Genomic DNA, 21439 nt, shown 5'->3' with positions numbered 1-21439 from the left:
ATTCACAGATTGGAGTTTCCCGAGTCAATAACTCCTGAGCTAAACGCTGTTACTACACAAATAACACCTCTTTTCTATCATAGTAATGTAGAGAGGCAGCTACAACCGTGTTTTGTGTAGTAACGGCGTTTAGCTCAGGAGTTATTGACTCGGGGAAACTCCAACCTGTGAATATGTGGCCGACTTTACTTAAGACGCCGAGGCGCTTTTTTCCTTCTCGATAGGTGAGTAACGTTGGTTTTGCTTTGTTACACAGAACTAATATATGCCTTTGTCCTTTGCATGATTATTCTTGTGTGTAATTTTTGCTTGTTTGTTTATCTACAATCGTATCGTTCTTCCCTTCAGCTATGATAAAGACACGTTTCTTTCCATTAGTCGCCTGGGTTACGTATGTATGTGTGGGTGGAGCTATCGATACAGGGGTGGGACCAATTTGGGTTAGGGGTGTGTTTGTTTTGGTGATTTTATGTCAACATTGGCTTTCAAACAACAGAGACCCCACCTTTAAAGAGAGAGAAGATTTAAAATATTCAAGACATAAGAAACAGATGGTTTACATGCAAATACCACAATTGTGGAAGATTAAACAATGAAACAAGGGGTATGATGTATATGTTGTAGAAACTGAAAAGTTGATAGGATAGTGGGTCCATCTTTCCTCAGCTCATATCAAGGTTTTAGAAATTAAATACAGAGTAAATAGAGACCATTATCTAATTTAGCTGTCCTCGCTATCCGCTGCAGGTTCTTGTGGTCGGAAACGCTGCAATTCCCAAACAAGGCAGTGATGCAGCTGCTCGGGATGATCTTCATGGTCTCCCTATAGAACATGGTAAGGTAAGGGTGTGGTAGATGGTGTCTGTTGAGGGACCAGGTGAGGTTCTCAGCAGGTGAACACCATGGAATTTGGTGCTCTTGATGATCTCCACAGAGGATCTGTAGATGTACAGCAGAGAACGGTCGCTCTGAGCTCTCCTGAAGTCAACAAGCACCTCTTTGGTTTTGTCAAGGTTTTGTCAATGTTAACACTGGGCCCCTGAGCAAGGCCCTTAACCCTCAATTGCTCAGTTGTATGAAAATATGGTAAAATGTAAGTCGCTCTGGATAAGGGCGTCTGCTAAATGCTGTAAATGTAAATGATTGTTGGCTCTACAAAAGGCTGATATTTGGAGAGGTAAATGGTTTACTGTCACTGTAACTGGAATAAAAAAAAATCTGGAATTATTTTGACTTCCTTGCTCTCCCAAAGTGTTCTCCCTTTTGTCTCTTATGTGTAGATTATTTAATGTGGGCCACATGTTTATGGGAAAAGAAAGTGATGGCCTTATAACTTAACCCAGATTGATGAAATCATTTAGGTCATTTTGTTGTTGTCACTTCCGTTTGTGTTTTAAATGAAGCAGGGTGTACTTTCTTTGTCCCATTATGCCATTATTGTACAGTCAGAATATTTTGATTCTGAGACTTGGATCATGTCAATGTCCACCATGAAATCCCCTTGGAATTTGCTCTTGCTCTGTAAAAAGTTACCTCTTTGAACCAGCATCTTGAGATACTTCCAGCCAGTATTATTATCTGAGCCAGTTGTTGTATCAAATTAATCACCATTTTCTGACCAAGTGGAGAAGTTGTGAGAAGAACCAAACTCTCCTTCATCCTCTATAGGTTATCCTTTCAAGTGTCATCAGTTAAGGAGTCTCACGCTGCCTTGATTAACAGCAAATGGGAGGTGGGCACGGGTGAACGCACTGAGCCCCTGATCAGGAACATGATCAGGAACTTCCCTTCGTGTTGCGTGCTGGATTCAGAGGGTCGGCCGGTGTCGTGGGTCTTGACTTACCCTTCCTGTGAGATGGGAGTAATGTACACGCTGCCGGAGCACAGACAGAAAGGCTACGCCAAAGCTCTGGTCACCATATTGGCCAAGAAACTACATTCAGATGGCTACCCGGTCTACTGCTTCATTAAGTTGGAGAACCAACCATCGTACAGGCTCTTTACCACTTTAGGCTTCACCTAAGATCCATCTTACAGGGCTACTTGGTTTGTATGTGATCAGTAAAAACAAGCTAGTTTATGGAGATATTTGTTGGATGAGAATTTGGTGATATCACGTTATTGTTTTAATCATTGAGACATATTGTTTTAGAAAGGCTGCTGTTGAGCTCTCACACAAACTGACCACAGATTTCACACCTTTTCTTTATTCTGATGTTTGGTTTGAACATTACCTGAAGCTCTTGATATGGACCTGCATTATTTGGCTGATTAGATAACCGTAGAATTGAGCAGCTGGGCAGCGAGTGTATTTATCATTTACACACAAAAGTAATATTTTATTTATTCAACCGACTTAAATATCCTGTGAGAGTCCTGTGCATGTCCATTTTTTTTCCTTTCTTAGATTTTTTCTACTGGTACATTTTAAAGAGAGACATATGACTGATCTGGTAAGTCTTATTGCAATGTGTCTTATACTCCCTAGTGTGCTGTGGACCATTCACTTTAAGTAGACACATGTCCTTCTAAATGTTATGTCATGGCCCTAGTTACAAAACACTCTTTATTTTAATTCTTTATTGATTATTTTCAAAGCATCTTTGCTTTACGAAATTTACAAAACTTACTGTATTTTTGTTCTCTGTTTCATATCAAACCATTAGCTATTCACCTTTTTTTACCGTGGGGTAAATAAATATTCACAGTTCCTGTGCAGCAATTCATATGAAATTTTTCATACCAAAAAGCTCCATTATGGAAGAAAAGGCATGTTGAAGCTTGTTTAAACATTTGGGAAAGTCTGTGAGTTATTGGGAGAATGGAGGCTGTAGTGGTGGACTGCATCTTTTGTTGGTTTCTTGGTGACTACTTCACCTGTTCTTGGCCCTTGAGCTAGGTTTCTGACAAATCTTCTGACTCTCTGGTCAGAAAACTTGCGAAGAGCTCATGTGCTCGGCCGGTGAATGGTGGCGTAATGTTTTTTCCACTTACTAATGGTCCTTACATGAAATAATATCTCGTCTGTCACCTGTGTTTATTATGTTGCACAATAATCTCTTAGTGAAGGTCTTGGGAGATGCACTAACTCGGCTGACAGGAGGTAGAACTGCTTACTGAAATCATCTCCTGCTCTGCTTTTTCTTAGTGTGTTCAATACTTTACGCCTGTGTCATTCCATTTCAAACTAAATATAACTTTTCATGGATTATAAGATTGATTTCTTTATCTGTGTAGATTTCTTGAGTTAATATCAATGCCAGGACAACATTTCATGTGAATTGCTGCCTATGAACTGTGTTTAATTAAAAAACTGTTGATGTCTTGAACACTTATTTGAATGAATTATTTTATATTTAATTCCCCTTCTCTGTAATGTGGTGCCAACGTTTCTGAAACTTTATAATTGTTGAACTTTTGTTTTGCTCAGCACTTTCATACTTTTATACACTTTTAGATGTCCGATCAAACCTGGCCTGGCTATTTTAGAGGGACCAAAGACAACGAACACAATACATTTCTCTAATAATCAGAAATTGCCCACAAACCCAAATAAACATGAATGTCATTTTCTTTTTTGTATAAACAAACTCTGTACCATTTACACTGGGTCCAGCACATACAGTAGCCATAACAATATAACCACTTACGTCTCTCTGTTTCCTTTTTATAATTTATCTTTTTTTTTTTTTTTTTTTTTTAATCGAAGCATCTAATAAGCACATCTCTAACATGTATTTTAACACTGTTCCATGACTTTACTGTGTGTAAAGACGGCTTGAAGGTAAACTATTAAAGGATCCAGAGGTAAAGATCAGAGTTCAGATGAGTAAAGCAGAAATTTAGGGTTTGTTTGGAGTGAAAATGAAAAAGAGGTTGCAAAATATATGAGATAATGGAAGAACAGGGAGGCGTTATACAAAAAATGTGAAGGTGGAATGGAAAAATGACAATAACAGGAAAAGGGATGTGATTATGAGAAGATTACTGTAAGAGGGGTGTCAGTGTACCACATTGCAGCAGTGACAGAGAACGACACAAACACGGCAGTGAATTTATGATGCTTCTCCACTTTCTTCTGGTCTCCACGGGTAATACGTTTAATATTATCAGATTCATGCTTCTGAAACGTTTTGCTTGGAAACGTTTATCTGGAAAATGTTTTTGTGATTGTGATTGTTTAGAGGTTCAGACATGCTGAGACAAGAAAATAAAAGGAAGCATAAGTACCTGAAACTGTTTGTTTGGATCGTGATGACAGTAACTGTTTGCCCTGTGAAAGATAATAATGAAACTGATGTTACTGTTCCAGCTGTGGCCAGCCCTCTACTGGGAACGGAGCAGTGTGCTCGTGGACCCCCGTACTGGTGCCAAAATGCCAAGACTGCTTCGCTTTGTGGTGCCGTCTCCCACTGCCAACAAAATGTCTGGAACCAGTCTCATGTGGTCAGTTTTGTGTCTATTCACCCACCCCAGACCCCCCACCCCACGACCACCTGCTTGTTTTTGTTCAGTCCTGAATTTTCTTTTTCTTTTTAAGAAATCTGTGCCATGTGACTTGTGCAAAGAGTTGGTGGCTGTGGTGGACAAACTGGTGAAAGACAATTCAACAGAGGTGAGGATTTTGTGTGTTGATGGAGAGATGACATAAATGTAATTATCCAACATGTATGTTTGAGTGAAACAGGATGATCAAATACAAATGAAATCAAATTGAATAGACTGAATATTTAATCTGTTTCTGATAATAATCTGATTATTAAATAAAATAAGTGAAATAAGTGTACATTGTTTTTGATGGAAAAGCAAGAGCAGCATTTAACTGCAAGAAATTGTACACAATGTGTCATGAACGAACATGGTGAAAATGGGCAGCCTTCACACTCTTGTTTCTTTTTTCCTGTTCTCTTTGTGCATCTGTCTGTAGTCTGAGGTCCTGAGCTACCTTGAGAAGACGTGCCAGTTGGTTCCTGATGAAGGCCTGGCTAGTCAATGCAAGGAAATTGTGGACAATTACTTCCCTGTCCTCATTGATATTATTAAAGGAGAGCTGGTAAGTTAGACTAAATGACTCCAACTCCTTCAGCATGGGTTAGTTTGTGGTCTAGCACCAATACTTACTTTTGCTATTCTGCCAGACTATGACCGCGTTGCTATTAATGTTTATTAAAACCCAGTGATTACAGAGAGCTTCCTATCTCTGTGTGTGTTTATCCTGGGCTTCTTTTAGTTTTGCACAATTGATGGCTTGTAATGAACAGAGGAACAAATAGCTCTTTTTTATTCATCCTTTATGAGCCACTTTGCACCTTCCTGTTTCGTGTGCAATGAATGATTTAAAAATTTCTATCCTGTTCTGTTGTCTCTTTTCAGGACGACCCAGATGTGATCTGTAGCGCTCTTGGCCTATGTGTAACCCAGGAGGAGGTTTTTGCCAAAGCCCAGCTCATGTCAAATGAGATTCCTGAGTTGGATCTGACCCAGAGGATCAATCCTTTACTCCTCAACATCCCTCAGCTCCTTTACCCCAAGGAGAATGCCAATAAGGAGAAGGAGACCACCGCCAAGGTGTGTTTACTCTCTTCAGCCTGTAGTCTGTGGGCTTTCTGTGTCGTACGGTTCATTACAGCTAATCGGTGTGTTTTCTACAGGAGGGTAACGAAGTGTGCGACGACTGCGTAAAGTTCATCACTGACACTCAAACGGCAGCCAAGAAAAACACCACCTTCATCGACGCCATGATTGCACAGATTGAGAGCCAGTGTGACCTGCTGGGTCCTGGTATTGCTGATATTGTAAGAGCCTCGATTTAATTCTAGTTTCTAGAACCAGTCATGCTTTTTGAGCCTCGTCTTCTGCTTTGTAGAAAGTGTTACAGACTCGACTCGAAAATGATTAATTCCCTCCAACCATCTTGTGTATCTTTTTCCACAGTGTACGCAGTACGTCAGCCAGTACGCACCTCTAATCTTCCAGCAGCTCATGTCCATGGTCAGTATATCCCCATTTTACCTTTAAACAAAATGAAGCAATCCAATAAAAAATGTAGATTATCCTGACTCTTGTGTTAAAGGTCTAAAATATAGAGTTCAGGCTGTACACAGCCAGACTGGCACACCACTGATGAGCCCATGTCCAGTCTGACAGCCACTCGGCTTGTCTGTTGGTCATGTTCACGTTTTCTAACCACTTTTCTCTTTATTTTATTCCCCCTTTCATTTGCCTTCTTTCTCTCTCATTCAGCTATATTTAGTGTGCAGGTTAGTGAGCCGGCTTGGGATCAGTTCAGATTCATTTGTGTTCACTGTTACAGTATGACTACAGGCTGAAATACTGAGCTGACATACAGCAAAGTTTTTGCTGCGTGTTTTAATCTTCTGTTTATCTGTGTTAGATCTGACAAACACACAAACAGGAAGTTTTGCTTGAGAATTGAGAGTGGTGTTTGATTCCACCACATTAATATGAATATTCAGTATAATGTCGGTATTTTGTGATGAAGGAGGTTGAAAGCTTAATCCAGGACCAGACCACTGTGGTATGAACTTCTGCTCAGTAATGAAACGCTGTCAGGCCTCTTCACATGAGTTAAACAGCGTAGGATGAAGTAGAAATTGTCTTATTTGGCTTAAAGTTGCTTTTGATTGCTTTTCAGGATTAATTTGCTATCCTTCCACTATAAGTTAATTCGATTCTAGTTCAATTCCAGGATGAAGTGGTGCAAGCTCTGGAGAAAGTGTGCAGCATCCTGCCCTCTACCCTTTCTGCACAGTGTAAGGACCTGATTGATACTTATGGCCAGACGATCATTGAGCTACTGATCCAGGAAGCTGATCCCAAGACCATGTGCAGCCTTCTGGGCATGTGCAGGGACGCGAGTCGCACCTTTGTCCGTGAGTTTCTACCTAAATGTGCAAAAAGCTTCTTTTTCCTCCTGCCCTTGTTATTCCAGCTAGACCTTCTGCAACACAATACATTTTAGTTTCCTTTTTAGCTTGTTCTGTATGTGTTCTCTTTTAGCAGAGATGGTAAAGGCTGAGAACGAGGCAGCTGGATTGTGTGGACTATGCAAGGTATTCATACTATATGCAGGTGGCAAGCTAGAGCAGAATTTGAGGATCATCTGCAGCATCATGCCTGTTGAATATAGCGCTCAGGTGTGTTATGCATCTGTGGCACATGACCTGTCACCAGGACAAAAATAGATGTTTCTTCAAATTGGATAAATGACACCGTTTTTGGTAGAATTCTCATAAATGAGTATAGAGAGATGATCATGAGTATAATCACACACACAAACACACCCACACACACGTTGCACAAGCACTAAAAGTGTTAAAGCAAATCTTGGGTAGTTTTAAACAACTTTCTATTTAATCTTTATGATGTAGTCTGATAAGGTGCAATGATGTACAATATGATAACTTTAACAAGTACCATCTGAGTTGCATTAAATGACTGAGGGTCTCTTTGTGTGTGCAGTGTGAACAATTAATTGAGCATTATGAGGATCTCCTCATCCAGCTGCTGCAGCAGGCCCTTGACCCTGAATTCATCTGCACGGTAAAGCTCATTGTCGCTCATGCATTCTGTACAGGTTTGCAGAGTTTTAGTTTTAAAGGTTTTATCTTAAAGGACTCTTGTTGTTTCATTACTTCATGGCAGCAGAACGGTTTTGTTTCTCTTGTTCTGAGTGCGTTTTGTGTGTTGTAACAATGTAGAAGCTGGGTGCATGTCCTGGGGTGCGACGGATGCTGTCGGGTCTTGAGCAGTGCAGCTGGGGCCCAGCCTACTGGTGCAAGAACATGGATACTGCCATCCGCTGTAACGTGAGTATCCTACATGCACTCTTTACTCTGCTTGACTGTTTGAATAGCGTATGGTCTGATACAATACTCTCTTTGGGTACACATTCATCACTCTGAATAATAATGTAGGCTTTTCAACGTCAAATTCAGCTTTGTAAAATGTAATAACTTTTAGATGTAAAATGTACAATGGCTATTAACTTTAATAGGAACACCTATACACCTCCTCATGTATGCTGTTGGCCAATCAGAAAAGGATATAATCATGAATCATACTCTAGTCCATATTCTTTACAACCATAATAGCAGAAAAGCATCTTGCTGTGAGCATTAACTAAAGCTTTTGACCGGAATATATTCATGCCTTAAATGAATATTTTATAAGCATTGTGCTACTGCTAAATGATTGGCTGTTTGGGTAGTTGCATAAATGTGCAGGTGTTACTGTTAAAGTGAATAGTGAGTGTAAACAAACACGTATCAGAAAATGAAACTGGTTCTCACTGTGTTTTAGGCGGTGAATCACTGCAGACGCCTTGTTTGGAGTTAAAGACGAGTGGAGTGCACAAACTGACTCGAGGAGCTAAAGGAGAATTTCTGTAGCGCTGTGTCTCTGTTTTACAAAAATCAACCCTTCCTATTGTTTTATTTTAGTACAGTATACAAGTATAGTGCTTTCAAAACTAATTAAGTAATTTAGCCACCTGGGGAAGATTGAAGTTTCCATTTGAGAGGGAGTTAAAGAACGATTCAGGAGGTGGACAGAACCTGTGGGAGAGACAGAGACTGAATGGAATGTTTTTATTTTTAAACTGAACTTTATGTTGACCATTTGATAATGTGGGGGTATTTTTTTTTTGTTTTTGTTTCTTCTTCCTGATTTAATTGTGTAATTGCAGGTGGCCTTGAATGATGAGGTTATGCTCTGAGTAAAGAGGATGTCTGGGACCTCTGAATGAACAGTTTTAATTCTCTTAAAGGAAAAGCTGCTCCTGAAACTGCTATAGCCACTTATAAAGCCAGTGAGATGATTTTAGGAAGATCCTGAATTTCATGTGACATTACACTCAGTTTGTATCTATTGCTCCATCACACTGTTTTGGGTGTCTTGGTCAAATGATTAAGCTTCGTTGTGCTTCAATCTTAACACTGAACTATTTGTTGGAATCTGTACAAATCTTTTGTGGAAAATAAACAAACAAATCTATTTGGTGTGGCCATTTTACTGTAAAATGTTGGCTTGCTTAAAATGTTGCTTGACACCAATGCAACGACTAATCAGTCCTGCCATTTGGGTGGTGGGATATTGAAGATATCTATCAAAGAGGACTGATTACAATTCAATTCAATTTAATTTTATGTGTATAGCGCTTTTTACAATTGACATTGTCTCAAAGCAGCTTTACAGAACATAAACATAGAACAAAGGTTAATATAAAGAATAATATAAAGATTAATATAATACTGTAAGGAATTATTTCTCTATCATCTGCCGCCTGGACAGGATTCCTGAAGTTAGCCACTCGCCCTCTGCTTGGTTTCTGGTTCTCCGGCGAGTACTCGGGGAAGTCTCAATGAAACACGCCCATCAGTCTTTCAAAGAGAAGTCCAAACTTTATTAATTGACTTTATTAACTTTATTAAACTTTTTTATTGTCAAACATGAATATATAATAGTACAAAAAAGAGAAAGGACATAATGTGTGTTTGTGGAGCTTAATGCTAGTTTCTGCAAAAGCAGGCTTGACCGTTATCACAAAGCGGGAAACCTCCCAATTGCTGTATCATGTTTTTCATACAAGGCGTATTGTAGCAGAGCAAATGTGCCAGGGAGAGGAGGTTATGCTAAGGTCAAGGTATCTGTGTGTGTGTAGGAGAGAGAGAGAGAGTATGTGAGTGTGTGTGAGAAAAGAACATTGTGCTGTGTACAGAAAGTCTGCAACATTATCAGAAAAGATTTTATATTTTAAGTATTTTATACAAAAATGGGAAAGTGTGTCTGATAACTATCAAGAAGATTATTCCAGCGTTTGGGAGCTAAATATAAAAACGCTCTACCGCCTTTAGTAGACTTTGATATTCTTGGAACTACCAGAAGTCCTGAGTTTTGTGATCTCGGAGAGCGTGAAGGATCGTAACGTGCTAGAAGACTAGTTCGATACATGGGAGCTTGTATGTAAGTAGCAGCAGTTTGTAATCAATTCTAAATTTAACAGGTAGCCAGTATAGAGATGATAAAATTGGGGTTATATGATCACACTTTCTTGCAGGGGTGGTTCTAGGATTTCATCTAACGTGCGTAAAAGCAAAGTAAAAAAAATTCACTCTTGGATCAAACTGATAAATATTTTTCTTTCCATCGACAACATGTCCTGCATTTTAACGTGATTTTTATTTTTGAAAGCTGGAGCCACTCTAAAAAAAAATCTAGTACCGCTCCTGCTTTCTTGTCCTGGTGAGAACTCTGGCAACTGCATTTTGTACTAACTGTAGCCTGTTTATTAAAGATGCAGGACAACCACCTAGTAATGCATTACAATAGTCCAGGCTAGAGGTCATGAATGTATGAACTAGCTTCTCGGCATCAGATACAGATAGGATGTTTCTTAGCTTGGCAATATTTCTAAGGTGGAAGAAGGCTGTTTTTGTAATATGGGAGATATGATTTTCAAAAGACAAGTTACTGTCTAATATAACACCCAGGTCTTTCACTGTCAAGCTACTAGTAACAGTACATCCCTCTTAAGGGAAGTTGAATTGTGAGAGCTTCTGTGTACTGGTTTTTGGACCAATAAGTAGTATTTCTTTCTTATCTGAGTTTAACAACAGAAAATTACAGCTCATCCAATCTTTTATCTCTCTAAGGCACTGAGTTAATTTGGACAATTTAGCTATTTCATCACAACTCGAGTTGAGCTTTCTTTGTTTTTTTAAAGCAAAAAGATGTCAAGACCAAATGGAAGCATGCTAATAACAGGTTAAGTGAGTGAGGTGTTCTACATCTTCAGAAAGGTTTCAACACTTCTTTCAGTAATTTAGTTGGAATGGGGTCTAGTGAACAAGTTGTTGATTTAGCTGTATTAATAAGCTTATCTAACACTTCCTGTCCTGTACTTGTAAAGCACTGTAGTTGTGAGTGTAGAGCTTTACGTGAGACTGGTGTTCAGATTTCTATTTTTTTGCTAATCTAACCACTGTGCTAAATAAAAACCTGGGATTGTTCTGGTTATTTTCTGAGTTTGCTCAGGTGCTCAGCCCTAGCAGCTTTTAGAGCATGTCTACAGCTGGACATTATACACAATTCTAAAAACCTCTTATTTATTTTTTTAATTACAGAAAGTAACACCTCCATGTCATATGAGAGATTATTGGTAAGTGTGAGGTGAATTTTCCAAAAAAAAAAAAAAAAAATCCCAGAATGCCACATTAACATGGCTGCTCAAGTACAAATACTTCGTCACCTTACTTAAGTAGAAATTTTGGGTATCTATACTTTAATGGAGTAATTATTTTTTTTAGCAGACTTTTTACTTCTACTCCTTACATTTTCACACAATTATCTGTACTTTCTACTCCTTACATTTTAAAAATAGTCTTGTTACTCCTATTTCATTTCGTCTTGTCATCGTTCAAAAAAACTATCAAGATAAATTGCGCCATCCGGACAGAGTGAATTTGATTGTGGTTGGATGAAAAGTATAAACATATACCATTTCGACACCCTATTGGTTTGTACGTGACCCATCGCACCTGCACATGACACAAATCACGTCACACTTCAGTTACCCAACGCTGGACATAGCATGTCTCAACAACCAAGCACCAGCACCAGCGAGGAAGTTGGTAGCCAGGAAGACCAACCAACCGCAACCCTTATACATCCCTGGCTGTACCTGGAAGAGTTGTTTGAAATGGTTAGATTGAAAAATGTCATTGCGCATGCGCTGTAAGCTATGTGCACCCAAATAACACGAGCTAATGACTTTCAAAAACTCGCCGTCTAATTTAAAAAAGCATATTGAGGTGAGCTGAAATTTTGTTATTATCAGTCAATTATTAAAAATTTTTGCCAAATGTTATCTGAGCTTAAATTATTGCTCTATTTGTAAGTTAATTGTGCAAAGCTATAGTTTTTGTTATTATAAGTCGATTATTGACAGTATTGTAGTGACCTAGTAACGTACTAATAATGATTGCTATGGCAAACTTGGTTACATGCCAATGGTTTGCTTGCTACCAGTAGGTTATGATTCAACATTACAAACTAGTTTGGTGGTTCGGTTTGAGATTTAAATTCAACTTTAACCAAATGTTATCTGAGCTTATGTTGTTAGTATATGCAATATTTGTAAGTTAATTGTGCAAAGCTATAATCCACAGCTGGTTGATAAGTTATGTACTAAGGATAGTCATGATCCTGTCTGTGTATGAGAGTGCTCTATGGGTCCTTGTAAAGAGGTAATAGGCCCAACTATTAGCCAAATGCTGTTTAAAATGATTTTACTGCTAATTTTCAGTCATGCCAGTAGCTACTTGTGGTCCTAAAACAGTTTTAAAGGGATAGTTAGATTAGATTAGATTAGATTCAACCTTATTGTCATTGTGCAAGGTACATGTACAGAGCCAATGAAATGCAGTTAACATCTAACCAGAAGTGCATAGATGGCTTATTTACAAGTGGCAGCATAATAAGTAAGGGTATGAGATTATACAGAAGGTGTAGTAATATGTACATATAACTGAATAAGAGCATATATAGTGTGGTTTTTATATAAGTATGATACAGTATGAAGTGGTATAACAGATATAGCTGTACAAAAGGAATGTCATTATGAATACAGCTGAAACAGGTAGCCTAGTGCATCCCAAATTCTTTTTATTTTATTTGATTTCTATTTAATAATTAATGTTATCACAGCCTATAGTTTGTGCTTTAACTCTCTACATTTGAATATATTGTCTTCTGGTTCCTGACTTTTATATACTATCTGCTTAACTCGCTTTGTTCTAGAGTAGTGTGATTTGAATACCATTCTATACCATTGTTTATTTTATAGTGTTGGTCTTTGTTGTTCTCTCAGCTGATTAATCTGACTTACCCATTTAAATCGAAGGTTCTCTCGCTAGCGTTAGTTTGTAAGTATCTCTCCATCTCATCTACCCTCCTCTGTTGTGTAAGTCTCAAACAGTGGTGGTACAGTATGTGGACTCTGGAATTGTCAGTCTGCTGTAAAGAAAGCTGATTTTTATCTCTGCTTTAACTTCCCATTACTCCTTTGATTTTCTTGCATTAACAGAAACCTGGATATCCCACAGAACACTGCTACACCAGCTGCTTTATCCTCTGCCTATGCTTTCTCTCACTCACCACGAGAAACAGGCAGGGGTGGTGGTACAGATTTATTGTTGTCAAAGAAATGGTATTTTACACCTCTCCTCTTGTCTCATTTAACCATCTCCTCTTTTGAATTCCATGCCATTTCATTTACCTCTCCAATCAACCATGTAATCATTGTTGTTTGCTGCCCTCCTGGTCCCCTAGGAGACTTCCTGGAAGAAATGGACACACTACTTAGTGTTTTCCCTTCCGATAGCTCCCCTCTGACGGTGCTTGGTGACTTCGACCTCCCCTCTAACAAGCTTCAGTCTTCTTCCCTCCTGACTCTTCTCGACTCATTCGACTCGACACTCAACAGCTACATCTCCACACACAAAGGAGCCAATGTCCTGGACCTGGTTTTCACCTGTCCTTCTCCAGCTACGGACGTGACTGCTACCCCACTACATGTCTCCGATCATCACCTGGTATCCTTCACCATCACTCTCCCTACCCTACCTAAAACTACCTCTCACCCCCTCGCTCTTACCCGCCACAACCTTCACTCTGTCTCCCCTTCTTCTGTAGCTTCTGGTACTCTTTCTTCTCTTCCTGATCCTGAGTCATTTTCCTCACTACCCTTGGACTCAGCCACAGATACTTTCCTCTCATCTCTTTACTCAACTATGGACTTCCTCTGCCCTATGTCCACTAAACCCAAGAGAGAAAGTGGAAGTTCTCCTCAGATGTGACTTGTGCCAAGACTTCCTTCTACAAGGAAAAGCTTGAAGCTTCCTCACATGACACCTGCCAAAGTTCTTGCATACCACCCCGCTGCTGCGATCCCTCCACTGGCTTCCGGTAGCTTCACGCATCAGATTCAAAACACTGATGCTGGCCTACAAAGCCAAAAATGGACCAGCTCCCTCTTACCTCAAAGCCCTCATCACTCCTCGCACTGCACCCCGCACCCTCCGATTTACCAGCACTGCTCGACTGGTCCCACCATCTCTCAGGGTAAGAGGCAAGTATACTACAAGACTCTTCTCTGTTCTGGCACCAAGGTGGTGGAATGAACTTCCCCTATAGGTCCAGACAGCTGAGTCACTGGCTATTTTCAAGCGGCGGTAGAAGACCTACTTATTCAGGAAACACTTCAACTAGCACTTCTTTCCTTATCTTTTGCATTAAAAAAAAACACAACCTTTGACACTTTTTCATTGTAACTTTGAACAAATGTTTTAAACTCATGGTATCTTAAGTATGTAACCTAGTGAACCAGCATTAATGTATTCGATGTTAGAGATTTAAGCACTATGGATAAGCACTTTAAGCACTTATGGACTCTGGATAAGGGCATCTGCCAAATGCTCTGAATGTAAATGTAAGATAAAACGAATTTAGTTTAGAACATCGAGTTCAGCTGGAGACTACCAGGTGGTGCCATTAGTTTATAGAAGTGACTTTAAATGAGACTTTCGTGCATTATATTAAAGAGAGAGAAGATTTAAATGTTCAAGTGGGTCCATTTTTCCTCTGCTCATATCAGGGTTTTGGAAATTAAATACAGAGTAAAATTAAAGTAAATAAAGAGAGACCATTATCTTCTTAGCTGTCCTCGCTATCCGCTGCAGGGTCTTGTGGTCAGAATCGCTGCAATTCCCAAACCATGCAGCTGCTCAGGATAATCTCCATGGTCTCCCTATAGAACATGGTAAGGTAAAGGTATGGTAGAAGGTGTCTGTTGATCGAGCTGTTGTTGAGGGACCAAGTGAGGTTCTCAGCAGCTGAACACCATGGAATTCGGTGCTCTTGATGATCTCCACAGAGGATCTGTAGATGTACAGCAGAGAACGGTCGCTCTGAGCTCTCCTGAAGTCAACAAGCACCTCTTTGGTTTTGTCAATGTTCAGACTGATTGTTGGCTCTTCAACTGATAGTCGTTTCACTTTCTCTCTGAATGCTGAAGTGACCTAAGATAAGCCATTTTGAGGAACTTTGTCGGTTGTGATGCCAATGCTACATGTCTTTAGTCATTAGTATCTCTTGGATTTGTCTTCTCTGGGAAAATGCAACTAAACAAGATGTCTGTCAAAGTGATGACATATTTTCAGTTTTAGGCTCAAATTGTGGATTGTGGTGGAAATTTCTAATCTAAAGATGTACATAAGGCTTTGTCCTTCTATGCTTGTACCTTGTGTGCATCATGACCAGAGACTGACATTGTCATCAGTAGGTTTTGTTAAGATTATGTCAAGGGCAGTAGGGACTGAGGACGAGTTGTCCATAAACAATGTCCAGTAGGTCCTCTAGAAGACCTTGGCCTGGTAAGATTAGCTTGGTCAGGAGATGAGCATGTGGTAATTTTGAGCCAATGATTGATGATGTTTTGCTTTTACATATCTTCTGTTTTCTTGAGTTCTGTCTATAAAATCTTGATGTAATGAATGATCGTGGCCCTTCATCTCTCATGCTACATGTGGAGTGTTGGGTCCTGCTGCGCAGCTGATCACGATAAATTGTGTAACCTTTAAATAATTGTGTAAAATTCTAAATATTTCAATGTCTAAATCCAGATATTTAACATAACTACACTTTCTTTTTAATTGAGTGACTGAACACCGAGAACAGAATCATGAAGGTGTTGAACAAGCAGGAGCTGAAAAAAGCTGAGGAAGCACTCAGACACTTCTTTCCTGAGTCACAAGAGGTTTGTAAACCACACTACATTATATAATTCAGAATCTGTGGAAGAGGATTTTATTGGTATCGAAAAGTTTTTCAGGCATTCGTTGTGGTGAAAATGTGTTTTATCATTAGACTGTAGAGACTGTCAATGAAGTGACAGAGAAGGGTCTGTTTGGGAAAAGGGTTGCAGCTGAAAATGAAGGAAAATATAGAAAACATGCTTATTTACTTAAATCTGATTTATTTAAAAGTGTTATACATAATTTTTTCATAGTAATAAACTTTAAGCACTTACAATTTTGTACGTTTTTGTCTTCAGGTGTATGGATATGTTTGTCTTATTAATCGAGTAGACGTCGATCCCACAGATGTGTTGGTGGACCAGTGGCCGGATTTCCGTGTGCTGCTTGTTAAACCGGGTCAGCAGCAGGTATTACGCAAGATGACTTCAGTGTGAAAATAATTAGAGCTTAAATATAATAATCTTTGTTGCAACAGATAAAAGACAATCTAACAACACACTATATCTCAATTTTTATAGTTGTCCTGTTCCTTTTATATACAGGATCCAGACTTGATAAAAGATGTGTGCATTTTTACCAAGGACAAATCATGTCTCATGAACATACTAACCAGGACAGACGTTCTTGACTGGAAGCAGGACATCATTTTAAGTATTAACTTTTGATTTCTTATTACAACACGTACAGAGATCCCGAACCTATGAAGCATTGTTTAACCGTGCAACCTGTAACATATCTGTTTAGGTGTTGACCTGCAGCATGAGGCAATGATAAAGGCTGTAGCAGCGAACAAAAGTGTACCAATTAACAAAACAGTTGTTGGACACTCGATGAGATTGCAGGATCCATCTAAGCTTAAAGTGGAGAGGTAAATTTTTTTAATGTCACTGTAACTGGAATTTAAAAAATCTGGAATTATTCTGACTTCCTTGCTCTCCCAAAGTGTTCTCCCTTTTATCTCTTATGTGTAGATTATTTAATGTGGGCCACATGTTTATGGGAAAAGAAAGTGATGGACTTATAACTTAACCCAGATTGATGAAATCATTTAGGTTATTTTGTTGTTGTCACTTCAGTTTATGTTTGAAATGAAGTAGGGTGTACTTTCTTTGTCCCATTCGGCCATTATTGTATAGTCAGAATATTTTGATTCTGAGACTTAGATCATGTCAATGTCCACCATGAAATCCCCTTGGGATTTGCTCTTGCTCTGTAAAAAGTTACCTCTTTGAACCAGCATCTTGAGATACTTCCAGCCAGTATTATTATCTGAGCCAGTTGTTGTATCAAATGAATCACCATTTTCTGACCAAGTGGAGAAGTTGTGAGAAGAACCAAACTCTCCTTCATCCTCTATAGGTTATCCTTTCAAGTGTCATCAGTTAAGGAGTCTTACGCTGCCTTGATTAACAGCAAATGGGAGTTGGGCAGGGGTGAACGCACTGAGCCCCTGATCAGGAACATGATCAGGAACTTCCCTTCGTGTTGCGTGCTGGATTCAGAGGGTCGGCCGGTGTCGTGGCTCTTGAGTTACCCTTCCTGTGCGATGGGAGTAATGTACACGCTGCCGGAGCACAGACAGAAAGGCTATGCCAAAGCCCTGGTCACCATATTGGCCAAGAAACTACATTCAGACGGCTGCCCGGTCTACTGCTTCATTGAGTTGGAGAACCAAACATCGTACAGGCTCTTGACCAGTTTAGGCTTCACCAGGGATCTGCCTTGTAGGAATGCTTGGCTTTATTTTAATCAGGCATCTATGCCTCCATAATTACTTTTAAGATAAGGAACATTCCTGTCATGATTGTACGATTGAAGGTGGCGTTCGGCATCCACGTTCATCCTGTGACTGGTTGGCTCTCCAGTTTAATTTAATTAATTTAAAAATAAATTTCTTGCTATTTTCTGGTAACATTTTAGATTATTCTGTTTAAGTGCTATTAAAGTAAAACTTTTTGTTGTTCTAGCATTACAACAATAAAACCACGAGAAACTTATATTGTGTTACAAATGTGTGATCTGTAAGACACAAAGGCAAATTAAATGATCCCCCTGCAGCTCATCTTTTGCAAAAATGAAACTGCCATCAACCATTTAAACAAATTTATCACCAAACACACACACAGCCTTGTAAATTATCCATTTTTTACATTAGCAAATAAAATTGATTCAAAACATACTCGATATCTCAAACAAAGTTAGACATTTCTCTCTTTCTTATGGCAGTGAAGCTTGGAATTGTATTATTATTTGGATTATTTTGATCACTTTTCACACCAATGAGATCGATGATGCTATTGATGTAGGATCTTCCTCGTTCAGTTCCTGTGACCTATGATTACACTCAGGGGCACCAATAGTAATTTTGGGCCCTATGAAAGAAAATGAGACTGGGCCCCCTACCAGACCCATTTCGCACCAAACATACAAGCCAGTCACTCAATTAAAAAGAAAGTGTAGTTATGTTAAATATCTGGATTTAGACATTGAAATATTTAGAATTTTACACAATTATTTAAAGGTTACACAATTTATCGTGATCAGCTGCGCAGCAGGACCCAACACTCCACATGTAGCATGAGAGATGAAGGGCCACGATCATTCATTACATCAAGATTTTATAGACAGAACTCAAGAAAACAGAAGATATGTAAAAGCAAAACATCATCAATCATTGGCTCAAAATTACCACATGCTCATCTCCTGACCAAGCTAATCTTACCAGGCCAAGGTCTTCTAGAGGACCTACTGGACATTGTTTATGGACAACTCGTCCTCAGTCCCTACTGCCCTTGACATAATCTTAACAAAACCTACTGATGACAATGTCAGTCTCTGGTCATGATGCACACAAGGTACAAGCATAGAAGGACAAAGCCTTATGTACATCTTTAGATTAGAAATTTCCACCACAATCCACAATTTGAGCCTAAAACTGAAAATATGTCATCACTTTGACAGACATCTTGTTTAGTTGCATTTTCCCAGAGAAGACAAATCCAAGAGATACTAATGACTAAAGACATGTAGCATTGGCATCACAACCGACAAAGTTCCTCAAAATGGCTTATCTTAGGTCACTTCAGCATTCAGAGAGAAAGTGAAACGACTATCAGTTGAAGAGCCAACAATCAGTCTGAACATTGACAAAACCAAAGAGGTGCTTGTTGACTTCAGGAGAGCTCAGAGCGACCGTTCTCTGCTGTACATCTACAGATCCTCTGTGGAGATCATCAAGAGCACCGAATTCCATGGTGTTCAGCTGCTGAGAACCTCACTTGGTCCCTCAACAACAGCTCGATCAACAGACACCTTCTACCACACCTTTACCTTACCATGTTCTATAGGGAGACCATGGAGATTATCCTGAGCAGCTGCATGGTTTGGGAATTGCAGCGTTTCCGACCACAAGACCCTGCAGCGGATAGCGAGGACAGCTAAGAAGATAATGGTCTCTCTTTATTTACTTTAATTTTACTCTGTATTTAATTTCCAAAACCCTGATATGAGCAGAGGAAAAATGGACCCACTTGAACATTTAAATCTTCTCTCTCTTTAATATAATGCACGAAAGTCTCATTTAAAGTCACTTCTATAAACTAATGGCACCACCTGGTAGTCTCCAGCTGAACTCGATGTTCTAAACTAAATTCGTTTTATCTTACATTTACATTCAGAGCATTTGGCAGATGCCCTTATCCAGAGTCCATAAGTGCTTAAAGTGCTTATCCATAGTGCTTAAATCTCTAACATCGAATACATTAATGCTGGTTCACTAGGTTACATACTTAAGATACCATGAGTTTAAAACATTTGTTCAAAGTTACAATGAAAAAGTGTCAAAGGTTGTGTTTTTTTTTTAATGCAAAAGATAAGGAAAGAAGTGCTAGTTGAAGTGTTTCCTGAATAAGTAGGTCTTCTACCGCCGCTTGAAAATAGCCAGTGACTCAGCTGTCTGGACCTATAGGGGAAGTTCATTCCACCACCTTGGTGCCAGAACAGAGAAGAGTCTTGTAGTATACTTGCCTCTTACCCTGAGAGATGGTGGGACCAGTCGAGCAGTGCTGGTAAATCGGAGGGTGCGGGGTGCAGTGCGAGGAGTGATGAGGGCTTTGAGGTAAGAGGGAGCTGGTCCATTTTTGGCTTTGTAGGCCAGCATCAGTGTTTTGAATCTGATGCGTGAAGCTACCGGAAGCCAGTGGAGGGATCGCAGCAGCGGGGTGGTATGCAAGAACTTTGGCAGGTGTCATGTGAGGAAGCTTCAAGCTTTTCCTTGTAGAAGGAAGTCTTGGCACAAGTCACATCTGAGGAGAACTTCCACTTTCTCTCTTGGGTTTAGTGGACATAGGGCAGAGGAAGTCCATAGTTGAGTAAAGAGATGAGAGGAAAGTATCTATGGCTGAGTCCAAGGGTAGTGAGGAAAATGACTCAGGATCAGGAAGAGAAGAAAGAGTACCAGAAGCTACAGAAGAAGGGGAGACAGAGTGAAGGTTGTGGCGGGTAAGAGCGAGGGGGTGAGAGGTAGTTTTAGGTAGGGTAGGGAGAGTGATGGTGAAGGATACCAGGTGATGATCGGAGACATGTAGTGGGGTAGCAGTCACGTCCGTAGCTGGAGAAGGACAGGTGAAAACCAGGTCCAGGACATTGGCTCCTTTGTGTGTGGAGATGTAGCTGTTGAGTGTCGAGTCGAATGAGTCGAGAAGAGTCAGGAGGGAAGAAGACTGAAGCTTGTTAGAGGGGAGGTCGAAGTCACCAAGCACCGTCAGAGGGGAGCTATCGGAAGGGAAAACACTAAGTAGTGTGTCCATTTCTTCCAGGAAGTCTCCTAGGGGACCAGGAGGGCAGCAAACAACAATGATTACATGGTTGATTGGAGAGGTAAATGAAATGGCATGGAATTCAAAAGAGGAGATGGTTAAATGAGACAAGAGGAGAGGTGTAAAATACCATTTCTTTGACAACAATAAATCTGTACCACCACCCCTGCCTGTTTCTCGTGGTGAGTGAGAGAAAGCATAGGCAGAGGATAAAGCAGCTGGTGTAGCAGTGTTCTGTGGGATATCCAGGTTTCTGTTAATGCAAGAAAATCAAAGGAGTAATGGGAAGTTAAAGCAGAGATAAAAATCAGCTTTCTTTACAGCAGACTGACAATTCCAGAGTCCACATACTGTACCACCACTGTTTGAGACTTACACAACAGAGGAGGGTAGATGAGATGGAGAGATACTTACAAACTAACGCTAGCGAGAGAACCTTCGATTTAAATGGGTAAGTCAGATTAATCAGCTGAGAGAACAACAAAGACCAACACTATAAAATAAACAATGGTATAGAATGGTATTCAAATCACACTACTCTAGAACAAAGCGAGTTAAGCAGATAGTATATAAAAGTCAGGAACCAGAAGACAATATATTCAAATGTAGAGAGTTAAAGCACAAACTATAGGCTGTGATAACATTAATTATTAAATAGAAATCAAATAAAATAAAAAGAATTTGGGATGCACTAGGCTACCTGTTTCAGCTGTATTCATAATGACATTCCTTTTGTACAGCTATATCTGTTATACCACTTCATACTGTATCATACTTATATAAAAA

General features: G+C 39.6%; 1 protein-coding gene and 1 pseudogene across 6 annotated transcripts in view; both read left to right on the top strand.

Moving 5' to 3' along the window:
* The first annotated feature begins 3979 nt into the window (after positions 1-3979).
* Positions 3980-21439, top strand: part of LOC113655284 (prosaposin-like) — a 135773-nt gene continuing 118313 nt past the window's right edge. For 3 of the 6 annotated variants that reach the window (XM_047812184.1, XM_047812182.1, XM_047812181.1), the window contains exons 1-6: positions 3980-4091; positions 4313-4446; positions 4541-4615; positions 4928-5053; positions 5374-5568; positions 5652-5795. In XM_047812184.1, coding sequence (XP_047668140.1) covers positions 4058-4091; positions 4313-4446; positions 4541-4615; positions 4928-5053; positions 5374-5568; positions 5652-5795 — 708 coding nt within the window. In that variant the 5' untranslated portion in view covers positions 3980-4057. Of the gene's footprint in view, positions 4092-4312; positions 4447-4540; positions 4616-4927; positions 5054-5373; positions 5569-5651; positions 5796-5934; positions 5992-6709; positions 6894-7020; positions 7158-7482; positions 7564-7721; positions 7830-8322; positions 9016-21439 lie in introns of those variants that run through there. The other 3 variants (XM_047812186.1, XM_027165707.2, XM_047812183.1) reach the window with 3 other exon arrangements.
* On the top strand, positions 14316-17833 carry LOC113655292 (annotated as a pseudogene).

The sequence above is a fragment of the Tachysurus fulvidraco genome, chromosome 4 (genome assembly GCF_022655615.1).
Source record: "Tachysurus fulvidraco isolate hzauxx_2018 chromosome 4, HZAU_PFXX_2.0, whole genome shotgun sequence".
NCBI lineage: Eukaryota > Metazoa > Chordata > Actinopteri > Siluriformes > Bagridae > Tachysurus > Tachysurus fulvidraco.
This window is presented reverse-complemented; position numbering and strand designations above follow the sequence as displayed.